Raw genomic sequence first — 18,945 nt, 5'->3', positions numbered from 1 at the left:
AAAACAAATATATATATATATATATATATATAATGCAATATTACGAACACGATGTTATGAAGTATTTTATCATTATCAAAAATTATTGTATACTATAAAATAAGGAGTGTTATTAATTTTCGTTTAGGTTACAAAAATATTGTCTTATGTAAAAAAAATTGAAAAAATAATGGCATTTGTTACGAAGCATCGATGTTTCCAGAAATATTACGCGATGTTAAACTCTAGACATTATAGGCAAGTTAACTATTTATAGTTACAGTGATTAGTTTCATTATTTTCTAAAACTATCATTTCTATTTTTTAACTTATTTTTTCATCGCAAGTAAGACATTTATTGTTTTAAGATAATTGTTACATCCGTTGCTAAAGGAATTTAGCCAAATTTTACCTGTTATTGGCAAGTTAACCATAAAAACAATTTAAAAATATAAAAATTAAAAAAATATAAAGACTGTTTAAAATATACAAGAAGAAAAAAAGTCTGGTAAAAATGCTTCACTCTTTGGCAATATTTCTTGTAAAATAAATACTATTTTGGTTAATAAAAATAAATTATACGAAATTTTAACTAATTCACTCTGTAGTTTTTCAGTTCATATGGTAATAATGTACCAGAAAAATTATAGTTCTTATTGCGACACGTCAAGTGAGAGATATAAAACTGAAAAAAGCCTTTTATTTGGTTAAATTTACTTAAGTCATGCTCTAAGGTATCATGATAAAATTACCAAATTAATTCCTATAAATAATATAACCTTATTTTATAATTAATTTTAAAAAAATCATTACCAATGCGCTTCGGTAAAAATTACTGAGACTTTTGTTGTTAACATGGAGCCAAACGCATGGCAAGTTTTATCATATTTTTGTAGTTCTGACTATATTTTTTTCTCTTGTTCTAAAAATAAAACAGGAGAAAAATATTTAAAAAAAATCAAATGAAAGGAATGTAAAAATGATTTATTAATATTAAAAAAATAATTGTATGAAAATAATCTAAGAATTCTTTTGAAATCAAAAATTTATAAAAATTTTAAAAATGCAAAAACTTTACCTGTAGGCACTATATGAAAAATACAAGGCTCATTTATGGTTCCAACGGAGTTTTTAGCAAAACAATACAGAGCACCATAATCCATTTGTGTTTCTGGAGCAAACTTCACAATGCTTCTATTCTTCATTAAATTATTGTCAAATGTTTTGATGGTTCTAGTCTCTGCTCCAGTATTATTAAATATCCACCAAAATACAATGTCTTGAGGATCAGAATCCACAGAACAACTCACATCAATCTCTTCATTCTTAGCAACACCATAGCTTTGGCGTTGCTTTTCACTACATACAGGAGCATCTAAAAAGAAAAAAATATATATATATTTTTAAAGTGTACAAGGTGTTCCGTAATGATCGCCCTTTATCTATATCCTTTTGAAATTCTTGTTTAAAATTAAGCTAAAACAGTTTGTGCATTAGAGGTCGCAAATACTTTCAAAATTTCACAAAATCCCAGTTGAGGATGACGGGATTTAAAACATCGATATCTTATAGTCGGAGGAAACATAAAATAATTTAAAAATGATTATTAGAAACATCTCATAGGGCAATAAACATGGTTTTGCGGGTTTTCCTCCCGTTTTTCCTATAAGTACTTCCACAAATTTCAATAGCGTTTTTTCACACTTTATTATTTTGTCACTCGTTCACACTATTTCGACTATTTACTCTACATGTTTGCATTTTGTTTTGACAAAAATTCCAACAATATAGATTAAATGTAATAATTAGGCCATATAACATATTTTAAAAAAATGAATTTGCACGGCAGATTTCAAAATTTAGTCCAAAATCTTTCGGCGAACTGTTTGTTTTCCATTATATAGAACTGTATATAGAAATTATATTGAAATTTAAACATCAAATTTTTCGATTCCATTAAAACGACTCTCCATTTTAAAACATGCTTTTAAAATTAATTTATATTTTCTCAATATTTATTGGAATTAGGTAAGAAGATGATTTAACCTTCAATCCATAAGTTATTGACACACGCTGCGAGTTTTCGAACGGAAGGATAATTAGATTGAAAATTTTAATTTATTCTTCCATGAAAATAAAGTATTTTAAGAATGTGCCATAAGCGACATTCGATTGCTCGAAATGTTTTATAAGGTTCATTCAACGGAATTTCCGTTAAACTGTTTGTTTTTAATCAGTTAAAGAAACATTTAAAACGTGGAAGAGAAGGAAAGTAATCTTCGAATAAAGCATGGTTCTAAAGATTATCTATAATAATAAAATGAAGAATTCGTATGTGTGTCATTTGCTTCTCTTATAACTCCAGATCCGTTTGTTTTAACGTGTCCTGAAATTTGAACAAATGGGGATGAATTTGGAGAAATGGTAATCTCCGTTAAATTAGTTAACTACCTGTTAAAATTGCATCAATACTATATAGCATAAATATAAATAATGTGGAAAGAGGATTTTTAGGGTACCTCGGAACTACTGTCGAAAATTGATTAATTGTTGTATATTCATGAGTTGACTTCTAGTAACAGCATCATGCTACTTAATATTTATTTTTATTCGACGAAATACTTAATCTAATAACGTAAAGCTACCACGAAGAGTAAAATAGGAAAAAAAGAATTTAGTTTCATTATTATTGTTTGCTTATGTCTTTCAGTTTTGTATGATTTTTTAGTGTTTTTCAGTACTGATTGATTGATTATTTTTATTTTTTTACCCCTTCCGAGGAACTTCCGAGGAATATTCAACTTGTAGGGAAAAAAATCTTACTACATAGTGTAACGAAATATTTTGTATTTAAGGAAATGCAAACATTAAAGATTAGTAAATTTTTCAAGTATTGAATAATTTTTAAAATATAAATATTTTTTTTTAAAAATCTGTACTAAATTTAGGCAATAACAATGTTAATATTAATAGTATTATTTAAAAAAAAATATACATTTAAAAAAAAAGCGAAATATTTTCATTGAAACATTATTTACAATCTACTATATGATAAATAATATGTATTTATAAAATTAAATTATAATTATGTAATAAGTATAGATAACTACCATAAGTTTGACGAAAGTCACAGCGTTTTCCTTTCAAATATAAATCAATAATATATTATTAATACCAAATGTTCTGTACTTTCACATAAAAACTGTAGTATTTCATATATTTTAATGAAATGTACAATTTTGAAAAAAAAAATATACGTTACGTTTATATATCTGTAGTTATTTATGTTCTTATAGTTATATAAATACATAATTTAAGTAAAATTTCAATTAACTAACGTAACTAAAGTTTTGCTTAAATATCAGTAGTGTTCAGATAAAATTTAATTTTAAGTTAAATTAGAGCTTAAATATTTGAAATTAAAATAAACGCTATAGGTATAAGTTAATGTATGCAACTTACACTGTATTCTTAGCACAACTTCTTCACTCTTGCCCTTGCCTTGGGCGTTGAATGCTTGGCACTGATACATGCCCCTGTGATACCGACTCACATTATGTAGTAGAAGAGAATGATTGAGAATCACTATTCCTTTGAGTGGATTAGGATTTAAATGTCTGCCCTGAAATTTCCACTTAACATCCGTTACAGCAGGATTCGCCTGGATATTGCATTCAAAATAAACGTCACTTCCTTCTCGTAGGTGTTCATATTGTTCACTCGCACCAAAGACAAGAGACAGTTGAGGGGGATCTATAAATAAACAAATAAAAATTGTGAGAACTAGTCCCTGTTCGTTGGCGCATCTAGATACATGGAAACCGAATGACCCACAAAATAAAAAAAGAATTTTTTTTAAAAAAATTATTTATTATGAATATTTCAGGCGTAACATTTAACAAATGAAAATATATTACATATAAGAAAACTGCTGCTCTCTTATCGTTAGCCAGTGGGCAGTTGTTACTAAGCAACGGAGGTAGAGTAGCGTCGCCCATGTCATACAACCACAAACCCGTTTATAGCGCGGGTTACAATCACGCAGCAGAAAGTACATAGACCGAAGAGAGGAAGAAAGTTGCATCCATGCCAACTGTGGGTTTCGAATCCACAACCACTGGCCCCATGAGCAGCGATGGCTCAGGGGATAGAGCGTTAGCCTTCCAATGCGGCGAACCAGATTCGAATCCCGAGCGATATGAATCCCGCATCCGGCTTGTACCGACCACAGTGATGACGTGAAATATCCTCAGTAGTAGACGGATCATGGGTTAGAGTCCCCTTGCCGTCAGGCTAACAGTGGTAGGTTCTCGTGGTCTTCCCCCCTATGTAACGCAAATGCGGGTTAGCTCCATCAAAAAGTCCTCCACGATGGCAAATTTTTCCCAATACTTGATCCAGGAGTTCCCTTGTCTTCTGGATTGGGTTCAAAATTACAAGGCTACGGAGTATAGCATTAGTAGACGTAAACCCGTAAAATTGGGTCGGCTGTTCAACGACGGTTATAAAATAAAATAAACCACTGGCTCCGTAGTCCAGTACAGTAACCACTAGATCAGTGATTGGCAAGTTTTTAATATAAGCTCTCAAACTAATTTAATTAGCTTCCGAAAAATTGTTAATTTTAAGAAATTATTTCCAAATGACAACAAGAGGGGTTAAGGAGGTGCTCAATATGCCTGATTCTATTATTGAGTTAAGGGATTAATAGTCTTTAAAATTTCAAGAATACTTATAAAATTATTTTCATAATACTCGTAAGATATTTCATGAGCTACTTACATAAGACGTTAAGCATCCAACTGTCTTGTAAGGCACTTTCTGGAAGTTTAGGATTTTGAGCTTCGCAAATCAATAACTTGCCGTGATCTGCGGCACTTGCCTTGAAACTTAAAGTACTGACTGTAATGCTTCCAAATATGTTTTGAATAGCCATGTGATCTATTCTTTCCGGGCCTTTTCTCCAGGATATTCTTGCAGGTGGCCTTGACCCTTCAGTTTGACAGTTGACTTCTACTTGCTCTCCCGCTTTTAAGGCAGAAAGTAAACTCGTAATTTGAATCCTTTGTGGTTTCACTCGTTTGGGAAGAGAGAATAAAAGAAGTCTCGATTATTTTAAGAAATTATTTGATAAATTCTTAAAGCTATTAAAGAACAAAACTGACAATAAACGTATTCAAAAGTATTCATTTGAAATAAATTTTACTTAAATTTTTATTTTATTTTACATTAGTTTAATAGTAATTATTATAAAAAAATATATTAATTTTACATATATTTCTAGGTAGCTTGTTTAATTTAAAACAAGTTTAATGCAAAATAAGTTAAATATAAAAAAATTATCTAAACGAAAGTAATAACAATGAGAAAAATTTTCCTCTTGAATTATCTGAAGTAATTAGGGGCCAGTCTTTATTCTTGGATTCTGGCAATACTTGAATTAATAACGATGAAATCTTTTTTTTAAGTTAATTTTTATAATTAAGCCCCAAAATCCTGTTTTTTTTATTAAATAGAATTGTACATTTTCTTACATAACTAGCTGAACTCGTGCTCTTCGCACTGGGTGAAAAAAATAATCAATAAATCCGTATTGAACTAAAGTTGTGACCTACGTATCAAAGTCGTGAACTATATATACAAACTGTATAGTCGTGAACTATATATCCAAACTATGAAGCCGTGAACTATATATCCAAACTATAAAATCGTGATCTATATATCCAAACTATAAAGTCGTGAACTATATATCCAAACTATAAAGTCGTGAACTATATATCCAAACTATAAAGTCGTGCACAAAATTGAATGACAAATTCCGACACAAATAATAAAGCTAAAATCTTACAATGTTTTAAACTTATCATTTGTTGCCCTTTCAGGTGACTTTAAGTTATCATATTAAGTGAAAAACAAAGTATTTTATAGTTCATTTAATAAAAATAAAGATTAACTGTATTCGGCAACGTTTGGTGACTCATATTTTAAAATTACCTCGATCTAGCAACATTCTTTTGTACTTATATCTTCTAGGAGCCGATATCAGAAAAATGCTCAGTATTGATGCAGCTGATGATTAATAGGTACCAAATTTACTCATAAAATACTCTACACCTATATAAGAGTAGATTTGGTTCGTATTACAACTGCATCAATTTCTATAATGCCAGTTAGTGCTTACTCCCAAAGCAGAGCATCGTAGGTGTCAATAATAGTATGGCGAATTTTTACGGTTCTCCAAAGCAAATAAGTGCATTTTTGCCTTTTATTTTGAGTTTACTGCATAGCTTATTTATTATTTTTATTTCGATTAGCACCTATTGCTAAAATTAAGCATCAATGACATCAATAATAGTTTGCCAATTTTTAACGAGCTCGCAAGCAGAACAGTATCATTTCAGCATCAATTTTGCCGTTTAGTACACAGTTTATTATTTTACTTTAATTAGTAACTGTCACCTAAATAAATTATCATTGGTGTTAATGATAATAGCGTTTTTTTATATTAATCCTCAACGAATCAGCGCCCTTTTTCATTTTCTTTTTCAAAACTTATTTTTTAAAATTAAGTTACCGTTGATATTAAAGTATTTAGTTTTATAGTAACACATTTTAAAATCATAAAAAATAATAATTTGGCCACGTAATTCGCTTATGCTGCAATAATCGCTTTAATTATTTATATAACCTGGCATAATGAATAAAAAATAATACATCATTACAGAACTCACAACAAATATTTTCTATTAGAGCTATAGTTAGCAAACATTACTGATGTTATCTTTAAAATATTTCTAAAAACTGAATTGTCAGTAGCTAATTTTAAGACACTAGCTGCCGTTGAGTCCAGGAGAAAATTACATTTTTTAAATGCTTCTGAACTTAAAATATAATTAAAAACTCAAAAACCAGGCTTCGTAATTTATCTGCAATTGTACTCATTTAGCTTCATGCTGAATGTCGTATTCTTAGTTTTACCAGTAATCCTGCAATAAGGTTTACCCGCAATCCGGTATACAGTCATACTTGAAACCTACTGTCCTCTGGCCAAATTATTCGACGCACTATAAGATTCTATGTAAAATCTTAATTATCAGATGATATTATACAGTATTATTGCTTTGACGTGGCTGAAACCGGTTTATACTTGTTTACGTTCGTGTATCAATTGGTTAACATTGTAATGCAATACGTTAAAAATAAATACAAATCGGAAATATATGAAAAATGTCCTGAATAAAAATCCATTACATGTGTGTTTAAATATAAGAGTATTGCATATAAACTCATGCGAAACATATGATTATTAAAGCACTGCAGTGCGTCTAATAATTTGATCTACTTATTACAATAAGATAATATAATACCTGATATAAGAAATATTCTACATTTATCTAAAATATCCTCTAATTTATCCAATCGTCGAATTTATATGATAATTTAACCAACTAATGCACTAACGTAAACAAGTGCAAACCGGTTTCAGTCGCATAAAAGCAACAAAGCTGTATAGTATCACCTGATAATTAAGATTTTACATAGTGCGTCTAATAATCTTACCAGGGACTGTATAGATTCTGACAATAAGCATTTCATGAAAATAGAAATTTTGATGAAATCAAAAGATATTTAATTTAATTTTAATTCATTTCCATGATTTCCCCTGATGTCGGCACTCAAAATAACATCCTTTAAATTTGAATCCTTTCTTCGGTTTGTAGGTCTTCCTTGAAAACTTTCTTCTGATTCTTTTCACACTGAAATATTATAATTTCTTGTAAAGGCGACATAACACGCTTCTTTTTAGCAGAAATAGAATGCTTGATCGTCAGACAAAGCTACACTAGTAATAATAATAATAAAAAAAAAAACGGATGAAAGTGGGAAAATTACAACTTTGAAATTTCTTTAACAAAACCGAAATAATCAGTCTTACCAAGTAATAAAATATTTGTTTGTTATTCTTATAAAATGATCAGTTATTTATAGTCAAATTGTATAAAGGAGTGTATTAATTATGAATTTACGTAGTTAATATTGGAACTAAGGAGATAAAAATAAAACTCCCACGTATGTTAAAATCAACCTCGGTTGATTGAGATATTCAGATTGGAGAGTTTCAGATTATAAATATTTAACCCTGTACTTTCTTGATAATTCATTCAGCAGCCTTTATAAAAGAAAGTAAGCTATGCTTTCTATTCTTGCAACCACAAAACCCATTAAGAAGTGCAAAAAAGTACGTTGACTTTATAATTTCACAGACATTAAAACTTCAGCATCTGTTTAAATTTAATATAGATGGAAAAAATACAAAACTATATTTTGTATCGAATTTGAATTAAGATAAAAAGTATAACGCTTCCCTGTAATGATAGCACCATTTTTAAAAAAATTAGAAAAAAAACTTTGAAATTTGTGCTTTCGACTCATGTTATTGATTGAAGAAATTATTGTTAAAAAAATATATGCTTACTAAAAATGCAGGTTGAAATATTTCTCTTCCTTATTTCTTTTCTTAGAATAGTGAATATTGAATATATTTCTTTGCTGACCTGAATTCAAAGCCCCTATGTATCTTTTTTTCTTCTTATTTTTTTCTTCTCTTACTTGAAAGAATTTATTATTGTGATTCTTTACGAGAAACGACTGTAGTTTTTAGAATCACTAAGTGAATAAAAAGTGGAAATAAAAAGTCCTGGTTGTCTTCGTTCGTGACTATTCGCAAGTTGGTCAAAGGAATCGAAAATGTTGAAGAAATAGAATTGGTATTTGGAAATATTTTCCACCATTTCAGAAAAAAAATGGAACTGCATGAGTTTCTAATAGACAACAAACTTTGAAATGAAAGAAAATATTATATCGATATGTTTTTTGTTATTTCATAGAACGATACATGGTTTAAAAAAACTTTATACGAAGCATTTGTTTTTTTAGTTTTGTTTATCACGTATATACACTACTCCTTCTTATTTCTCTACTTCATAGCTTTTTCTTAAAATCAACGTTCATTGTTATCACTAAAGTCAAACGCTATTGTTCTTTTTATCTCGAATCATTTAATTGCTAGTTTAACAAAGCAATATACGTGCATTTTCTTGTAAAGAGAAGCTCGTTTTGATGGAAATTCCAGCCGCTATTGTGAAATGTCGTTATAACGGGATTTTGCTGTTTTATCGAAAGATCACTTCACATAATAATTATAAAAATGTTCGGAGTTCAAACATGTCTAGAGTTAGCGCGAAGTTGGAAACTTTGAAAATGTTTTTCTTTTCTTTTTTCGAAATATTGAAGTACAAACAAATTATGAGAGGATAACTTATGATTATGTAGGGAAAGGAGATTTATTTAGGATTAGGATGTTGTGGGGAAATATCTCCTCTATTTAATTTATTGTTTACATTTTGATATTCTGAAAATATTTTTTTTAACATTTGAAGCTTCATGGCTTACTCTAAGTTTGTCCGAATTCACTTTTCTCTTCACTTTAAATTTTAATAAACAAATAGAGATAAAACAGAATTTGCGATGAGAAGCTACTCCCGCCGAATAATGTCCTCGCAACCAACTATAGGAGAATATTAAATCGAGAAGCGGAGTTGCACGGTATGTAATGATGCATTTTTAGCTATTTCTTGGGATGACTAACGTTTTGTCGGATGTGTTTATTTTTCGTAGAATAAACACACATTTTATATATTCATACTATTCATTCGTATATTATACTAAATATACTAGTTATATTATACTAAATATTTTAATATATATTTATAAAATAATTAGTATTTTTTTAGTATTTGGGTGTTAGCATTATTAGTAATATTAGTATTTTAGTTGTAATATTAGCAGCAATATTAATAATTAGTAGTAATATTAGTATTTGTGTATTATATTTAATTTATAATAGCTGTTGTCTGCGGCTTAAACCATACGGGCACCATGCACTTTGTTTTCAATTTTAACTATTCAAAAGTTATGTACATGGTAAGTTCTATATGTATTGAATTTTAGTAATAATTTAGAATTTGTCCGCAGTCATTAAATTGCACAAACCACCATAGGTATAAGTAGGAAACATTTTAGAGGCAGCAGAAATATTAAAATTACTTCCATGATTACTTCCAGTAAACTCATCCAAATGCTTGCTTATGTACTGTACTACTGTCTCACCCACCTATTGACCAGTAACTTGAGTATGGTATAATAAGTATATGCTATTGTACAAAAAGGGCAAGCTCCGTCACCAATAATTAGTATGACAGTATGCAGCTCAATAGCACCCTTTATGTTTATAATTTCTACCATTATTTCAGAAAAAAAATAAAAAATAAATCTAAATAATTGCTTTGCAAATAAGTTTTAATTTTTATGAAAATATAAAAATAATTCTAAGCAAGAAACTATTCAACACAAGTTTTAAACTATAATTTATAACTACCAAACAAATAATTCTACACAAATGCTTAACGCATAACTAACTATTTAACGCTACTTTAAAAATATTACTTAAGACAACCTAACAAAACATCTAAACAAATATTAACTAATCCTAACAAAATTAATTATTAAAGATGATATATTATTGCCAATTTATATAGAGAAATAGCTTGTTTTGGTGACACGTTATGTGTAAATATATAGATTATCGACTAAATAACAATTCAGACTGCCTATGTTGTTTAAGCATAGTTGTAGGAATACTCAATTTTTATAAATACTTACAATTCATGTCGACAGTTACTGATGTATAAATTGGACCAGTTATGTTATTATTTGAACCCTGGCAAGTCAAAACAGTTAAAAGATCTTCTCTTCTTATATTTGTGAATATTAACTCACTCCTCACTATTCCTTGCTCATCAACAGATGTTGTGGAAGGCAGAATTCTAGAACCTCTGCGCCACGTTAATACGGGGGTTGGAAAACCTGTAATAATATGTTGTCAGTATTTTATGTACATTTTATTCTCATCGAAACACATGTAAATGCATAGTTTTTTTATTTTTACGTTTGGTACATATCGTGAACTGTGAGAGCATTTCAAATGCTTAGAGCCACAATATCGTCCAAATTTGTAACTTAACCTTATTTATATTTATTTGTAATTTAAACTTAACACAATTGGACTAAAAAAAAATACAGAATACAACTTTTAAATTTAACACTAACAATTTTAGATGATGAAAATCATAAAAATTATTAATACCAATAAGATTTATGTAGTAAATTAATATGTTAAATTGATTTTAAAATATTCAATATTTTTAATTACTTCAAAGTACATAAAACATATCTCGAATAATACTTATTTTGCAGTAATGATTTGTTTTCTCTGTTTTGCACATTGCAAAACTAATTTTAGCATTAAAATGAGATTCCTTATGGCATTTTAAGTTAGTATGCAGCATCACTTTAGATTTCATGCTTCACTTAATATGACTTAGAAATTATTACAGTAGGGGTTTGCAAATAAACGTAAAATGAGTTACAGATTTCTTACAGCAAAAGAGTTTGTAATCTTATCAACTTTTAAAAAGCTTATTTTAACATAACCTGAAATACACGTTATTTTCAGTAACAGTTTGCAATCAAAACATTATTTCAAACTAAGCCTTACTTATCTTGACTTAAAAGTTATTTTACAGTAACAGTTTGTATTCAAAACCACATTTGAGACCCATTTTAATATACCATAAATATTATTTACTTTCATTGATATCTTGTAATTCAGACAATATTTAAAACAAAATCTTAACAAATCGCCTCAATCATATTTTCCTCAATTATAATTTATGCATCATTTTAAAAACCAGGTACTAAAACCATATATTTTAAAGATTGAAGTGAATATATAGATAATTTCTGTTCTAGAACATTAACCCTAAATTCGTGTTTACTGTAAGGTATCGATATTTTCTGCTTTAGTAAAAGTGGATGTCAAGAAAAGTTAGACTCACCACCTCTTGCTTCACAAATTAACGTCAACGTTTCCCCCTCTTTGAAAGGACCTATCATTCCTGAATATGTTATGTTGCCTTTTCCTTTAATAACAATTCGCTTTACTGGAACTGAAAAAAAAAAAAATTCCAACTCAGAAAAAAATATTTATAAAAAAATGCTAATAATATTGAAAGTTTAAATCTGAAAATAAATTAGAAACATTACAGAAATAGTAAAGTTGTCGAAGGTAAATATCATGCATTATACAAATTTGTACTTAAGATTTTACGAGAAACTCTCTTACATATGCTCGATCCAAAGTATGATCTGGCCAAAAAACAAAATATAGAAAAAGGAAATAAATTGTAATAAAACTACTAGATTACAAAGTAGGTTATGTTTAATAAATGAATCAGAAAATACTTAAAAGGATTTGATTTATATGATGAAACGAAACAATTAGTGTTGTCTAAACGAAAACTCGATAAGTGTGAATGTGTCAGAAATAGCAACTTTATCATTTAGGGGGTAATGGTAAAAGATCGCAGACAGCTTTAACGTATTAAACAGTTCACATGAATGTAAAAATGATTGAAAAAAAAACGCGCTGAAAAAGCGCTTAAAATAGAACAAGTAGAGTTATTAATGACAAGAGGTAATTGCACCGTTACCTGATTCAGACATTGTGCTACACATGCGTCTGAACACATGTACAATGGGCGACACAGGTTACCTCTCTCCTTGTCCTGGTTACCACTAATTATTGAATCACCTCAAGAGCAACAATGAATTTAAAGATCATAGTGCACTGTGACAAAGGTACTCTATACCATACTTTATACTGTCAAATCACAGTACTTTATATCGAAATTTGATACAGATTGTACCGTAATCTAATTTGATCCACTTTGGGGGATCAAATTAGACCACCGTAAAATACCGCACTGTAATATTTACAGTAATGTTTATTTCAAGAGAGTGATTCAGTGATTTTAGGGTAATTATTACAATAAAAATTTTGGTATATCAAATTTTTTGTTCCGTAACGTTTTCCAGAAAAAGTGGATTTTTCGTAAAAAATAACGGTACCCTAAGTGCCGGATCTTTGTACCGTAATATGATCCCGAATTTTTTACAGTCTGTTTGCTTTCTCTTTGTGATACCACAATTGGCATTACATATTTTCTAGCTCTTAAAATATATTTCATTACTTAAACTTATTTCTCTAATCATTGTTAATCAAATTATATTTAAACTAAATCAATGAGCTAATTTTTATATAATCGAACATAAAATATTTTATTCTTTTCTCATCGATCAAAGCAACGGCTAACTTTTTATTTCAATACTAATGCTGACTCATTTATTCACTGTTGTGTCTAATAGAAAACAAAAATCTATTTATAACTCTTTATTATTAATTTCTTACCGCAAATATGTTTTACTTACATGGTTATAATATGTCTCACAGTCTTGTTGGCGATTCGCGATAAACAAAGTATTTTAACTTAAGTAAAGTAAAATAAACCTAATATTGATTTTGGGGGGTTAGCTTTATTTTGGCTATGTTATATTTTAATAATTCGCCAATCTTGGATCTCTTCTCCATGCTTCTGTGTCCGTTAGGAACAAATTCATTCACTTTCAATTTCAAATTTGTGGCGACTGGGGGTGCCCTTGCTGGTCTCCAAGTCCCAACCGTTGAATATCTTTCATGCTAACAAAACTCTCGATGTAAGGAATATTTTATTTTGATCCCTATAAGGGATTTCTTTTCTTTACGATTCGTGTATTTTAAATATGACCATTTTGAATATACCAATTTTTACTTAAAAAATAAAATTTTTACTTAAACGATTTTATTCATTTTCTTTGAAACAATTGTCATTTTATTACATCCAAATTAAGATGTAGATGATGATTCTTCAACCACCACTATAATAATAGCAATGGCGATCAACACCGCCTTCATACTCTCGTACTTTGCAGATCCGATACTTGTGTATGCCGTTAACTAAAAAGGATTATGTATATATCTATATCTATATATAAATTTAAATTATTTGTTCAAGGTCGCTTGCCTGAGACAGTATTACCATATATAGCAATAATTTAATCATGTCCTCATTGCAATGACCTTCCTTATTTAAAAATTTTTATTACTATGCATTGTTCCGTTATGGACGTATCCGTCCTATACACGACTTTACAATTCCTGAAAGTGCTCGTGTACAACCTGCTTATTCAACGCGCAACCCGCGTTGCCCCTGAATTTATAATACTGAAGGGTAGAGCTGATATCGTTACTGTATTTCTGATGCTTTTACACACGTAAAGTTTTATTATTCTTTTTGTTTACCATGTTTTAAGCTATGCTTTTATTTCTATTACGTCAAAATTTGTATTATACTTTTCAAATATTGTAATAAATCACTTATTTTACCCTCATTCCGAAATAATTTTCGGAAATATGAATAAGCGTTACAAAATCGTATTCTAATTCACCATTCTCTATTCAACTTATTAAACTTGATCTTTCATAATTTCGTGTATTGGTATTTGTTTAGAAATACTGAAATCTCGCTACAGCGTATTGGAATTTTAAAGCACTTACGAAACATTGAGGAAATAGATTGTGCTCATACCTATCACATTCAGCTTGACCATTCTGCTTAGAGTCCTTCCTCTCTTAAAGTCAACTCGACATCTGTATTCCCCAGTGTCATCTTCTTCAATAGGATTTATCCTGAGATGGGCAAGAAGTGAGTGCGTAATATTGAAATAAGCTCTTGATCCCAGTGCTTTGCTAGAAAAGTGTTTTGCCGCATCCGCTGACGAGGCACTGCGAGCATCAAGAGTGTAGATTGGATTAGGTAAATCTAGTCTATACCACAAAACTAAGGAGATTGTATCGTCTTCCGATGGTGGACTTAAATTGCAGGGCAATGATACTGTTGATCCAATGATAGCGTGAATTTCTGGATACTCTATAGAAAGGAAGTGGAAACAAATTGGCTATAAATTACCAGGGTTTAGTATGAGATTTTATAATGTTTTATATATGTTCGGGATGGTCTTATTGAAATAAGTACAAGGTACCTACCAAAAGAGTAAGTGAATTCAAAATTAAATAATTCTCAAAGTTTAATGGATAAAATTATAAGAAACATATATATTGATATGAAAAGCTGTTTGGTTTAGTTGTAAAAGTTGCCAACAGATGGCCCTACACAAAAACAAAACTTGCCAATTGATGCTATGACTCACCTCCATAGAGGTTATTGGATTCCTTGATAGGGAACGATCTTATCGGCCGAAATTACGCTTACCAAACTCGCTTTCTCAACTCGTATTTAGGCTTAGCTATTACTTTTAGCATTACTGTCTATGGTTTTCGGAATATAAAATGAGAGGTTATTTTATTATGACCACGTTCCATTTTTCTGAAAATAAACTATTGTATCACGATGTTGTGGATAGATAATTAGTAAAGTATAATGAAAGAGAATATTTTAATGGCATGATTTGGAACTTTCAATAAATGTGTATGATAACCTGAATAAGCTAAATAAAATTACGTTGACCAAATGCATCCTGTAATGTTTATAGTTTTTCCAAATCAGGGTTTTCTTAACAGGATAACGCTCCTTGTTACTCGTATATTGCTGTTACTGTATGAGATTTGTTTGATACTTGACTTTGTACTATACAACACTTGTGAAGTTAAGTTTAATGGGTGCTACGGCATCTAATGGTAAGTGTTTATACTAAAGAAAAGTTCAAATGTCGCAAATGAATATTCAACATCTTAAATCATGACTAAGAAGAAATAAGGCTAAAACAATAGGTGCCAATGTAGGAAAATAAGCAATGCCTTTTCCTTAGTAAAAAGCTTCCTTAGTAAAAAATTTCGCGTTTCCTTAATCAGATGGAATCCATCGGTATTTTGAACTAAAATTAGGTACACAGTTATTGTAACCTTAATAAAGTATTAAAATGAGCGATGGTCAACAACAAAAAGGTGTCAAATTGAGCAATATTTCCGTTCAATTTAAAATATGTTGTAATAAATTTAAAGAACGATAATAAACAAAAATTAGAGCAGTATTTTTAATAAATATTTTTTTTAATCTTTTCTTTTTAAAAATATATTAGCAGAATTATTTTAACAATGCATTTTCCTATTGTAAACTCACTAATTAGGAAAAAGTAACTTTTATGAGTATGTATATCATGGAGGCATAATGAATCAAAGAGCGTAGCTGTGGAGTGAAACATAGTATTCTCGCTAATTGGCGTTTTGCTTACTTGGAATATGAGTCTGTTGGCTGAAAAGGAAACGAAATAGTTGCACTTCTCTTGTTAATAGGATGTGAGTTATGAGAGTAACTTAAAATTACGAGTAAAGAGCACATTTGCGAAAGGTGTACTTCAAAATTTAAATGCTTAAACTTCAAAATTTAAATAAACTGTTTCACATAAGCGTTTGTTTATAATTGCTAAAATTTTTAAATGGCAATCGAAAAATATTACCTCGAATGGTTTGTAAGAAACGATTTTGTATGTTTTTCAAAATAATAATTTGATGTGAGAATTATATTACTTACGAATGAAACAACGGGTTACACTGTTGAAAATTTATCAGAAATATGGTTAAATAACTATATGTTTGTTATTTTACCAAAACGAAATAGTCTAAAAGCTGTAAATAAGATGGTATTAAAACTTTCAACTGTGACAAAACAGTTTATTAACTGCTTTTCCCTAAGACGGGTAAGTAACCGGAGTTTTATTGCATCAACTTGGACCACCTAATGAAGCCACTTAGTTCCTTGTGACGACAATTATAGCCGAGAAGGCTAATCTGTCAATCTCTTGACGATTGATTGGGGGTTTGAGTCCCGGTGCTGATTCAAAATTTTCTCCATTTCCTTCAACACACAGAGTTTCCATTGTCTTGTACTCCCCAAATTGTGTTCATGAACAAGTAGGATACGATACACTCACGTTCTAGTATTTCCCATCTCTTGAGGTAGGTGAAGCAGCCAGATAAAGTTAGTTAACCACATTCCCCGGTTTGTTTGATAAAACACAATTAAACCACAAAATAACTCCAAAGTCCATCATCTAACGAAACGCCTAGCTCCAATGTTCAGTAAGAATTGCTTTTTTTTTACGTTTTTTAAACCATGCTAGTTGAAAATGGTTAAAAAACAGTATGTTCTTTAACCTGAACTAATTGTAAACGGTTTGAAAACCATAAAGGTAAAAATTGTTCTTTACCTTAAACTTCATGGTTAATTGGATGAACAGGCTTCTGCTGGTTATTTTGCCGTACCTTAATTTTAGAAGGAAAGTTGTAACAGTGTTTGAAGAAGATTGTTATAGCAACTTTGAATGCATTAAAAAATGTAATTAATGATTTGGAAATATTTATGAATTTCGTTCAATACACAATGTTAAAAATGCTGGATTGGGATAAACTATAATATCAGTTTGATTTGACACTAACCAAATAAGGCTCTAAGTTGAACCAAATTATGATCTTTTCAAGCATGATTGCATTGTCTTTTTCGTTATGGTTTAATTTGAATGAAAATATGGTTTAATTTTAACCTTATAAAAATTTCTACTAATATGCTCATCATGGTATTCAAATGCATCGAAATTATGCCTTTAAGGCATAATAACTGTCTAGTTTGACGCAGACTAAATAAGGGGGGTTATACTGAACCTTAATGATATATGTAGTTAATAAATACATAATTTTTGCTTTTTTAAGAAGAATATATAATTTTTTTACTTAACATCTAAATTTCAAATTTTTTATTTATAATAAATTTTTGAATGAAGTAATTTAATATTTTTTTGAAGAAAAACATCGATTATTGAGTTGTGCAAGTTATTTAGCCAAACATTGACAGGATCGTCCTACGAAAAGATTGGAATTTTGAAGCTTATATTTGACGCTAAAAATACTTGAAGCTTATTCTTGAAAAAGTTTTTTTCGAAGCTTTTTTTTAAAAAAAATTACATTTCTCATGCAACAATCTATAAATAAACGAGTTTTATAATTGAGGGCAAAAATTTCTCAAATAGCTTAAGAGTTATTGAGGAAGAGGTAGAATAACCAAGGGTAGAGCTAGAGTAAGAGTAGAAGATGAAATAAACGTAAAGGTGTCAGAATTTTCAACGGCTCTTCTGACTAAACTATTGTGACCAAGATATTGGCTATATCCCTTTATTTTAAATTTGAAGAGCACACGTACTTCGATATACAGATATCAGATCCTTAGCTTATTTTTATGCTTTCCTTAAAAGAAGGAATAATTTTTTGTGTCTAATCGATTGTTTTTAATTAATTAGCATATTTTAGGGTATCTCTTTGAATTATTCCGATTTTGCATATCATTGAGTGATGGTCCGATAATTTAATCAAAAAACTTTATGGTGTTCCTTTTTTATTCTGTGTATTGTACACTAGAAGCAAAATGCACTGAATGTAAAATTAGATCTAGCAATTTCTATGATACAAATTAAAATGTATCATAACAATTGTTCATAGGCCAAAGTTTAAAATAAACCTTTAGACAAAAAAGATTATTTCCAATATAAAAGCGTCAGCTGAGTTTTCTTTCTTCATATTTAAATCATAAAAATTACTTATGGTTTATTTTTTAGGAAGATGACATTTCCACTACTAGTTACCTTTAACTACCAGAGCATATTTTACTTGATTACAACAAATTAATAAAATACAATTAATCAATTACGAGTTAATCAGATAAGGAAAACAAACTATCAGAAATCTGCAATAATAATAGTTTTAACTTTAATAATAAAATGTTTTTTACTTCTACGTAATTTACATACTGCTCAGAATTTAAAGCTGTGCAATAACAATGTTATAAACCTATTCCCAAAGTATGTGTATGTATATATATATATATATATATGGGTCATTCTCACAAAAACAGTCATTTTCATGTCCCCAGTATATTTTATGTTTGTTTTACAGCTTACGAA

General features: G+C 29.4%; 1 protein-coding gene across 1 annotated transcript in view; it reads right to left on the bottom strand.

Annotated features, from left to right (window-relative positions):
• LOC107454994 (nephrin) overlaps positions 1-16,988 on the bottom strand; it is a 40,116-nt gene extending 23,128 nt beyond the window's left edge. The window contains exons 1-8 of the mRNA XM_071186039.1: positions 16,927-16,988; positions 16,228-16,247; positions 14,565-14,906; positions 11,937-12,047; positions 10,702-10,905; positions 4,762-5,055; positions 3,442-3,732; positions 1,058-1,354 (exon numbers count right to left, since the gene is read on the bottom strand). Of these exons, the coding sequence (XP_071042140.1) occupies positions 1,058-1,354; positions 3,442-3,732; positions 4,762-5,055; positions 10,702-10,905; positions 11,937-12,047; positions 14,565-14,906; positions 16,228-16,247; positions 16,927-16,988 (1,621 nt within the window). The remainder of the gene's footprint in view (positions 1-1,057; positions 1,355-3,441; positions 3,733-4,761; positions 5,056-10,701; positions 10,906-11,936; positions 12,048-14,564; positions 14,907-16,227; positions 16,248-16,926) is intronic.
• Between the last annotated feature and the right edge of the window lie 1,957 nt (positions 16,989-18,945).

This window comes from Parasteatoda tepidariorum, chromosome 1 (assembly GCF_043381705.1).
Source record: "Parasteatoda tepidariorum isolate YZ-2023 chromosome 1, CAS_Ptep_4.0, whole genome shotgun sequence".
NCBI lineage: Eukaryota > Metazoa > Arthropoda > Arachnida > Araneae > Theridiidae > Parasteatoda > Parasteatoda tepidariorum.
The sequence above is the reverse complement of the archived record's forward strand: the minus strand, read 5'-3'. Positions and strand labels throughout refer to the sequence as shown.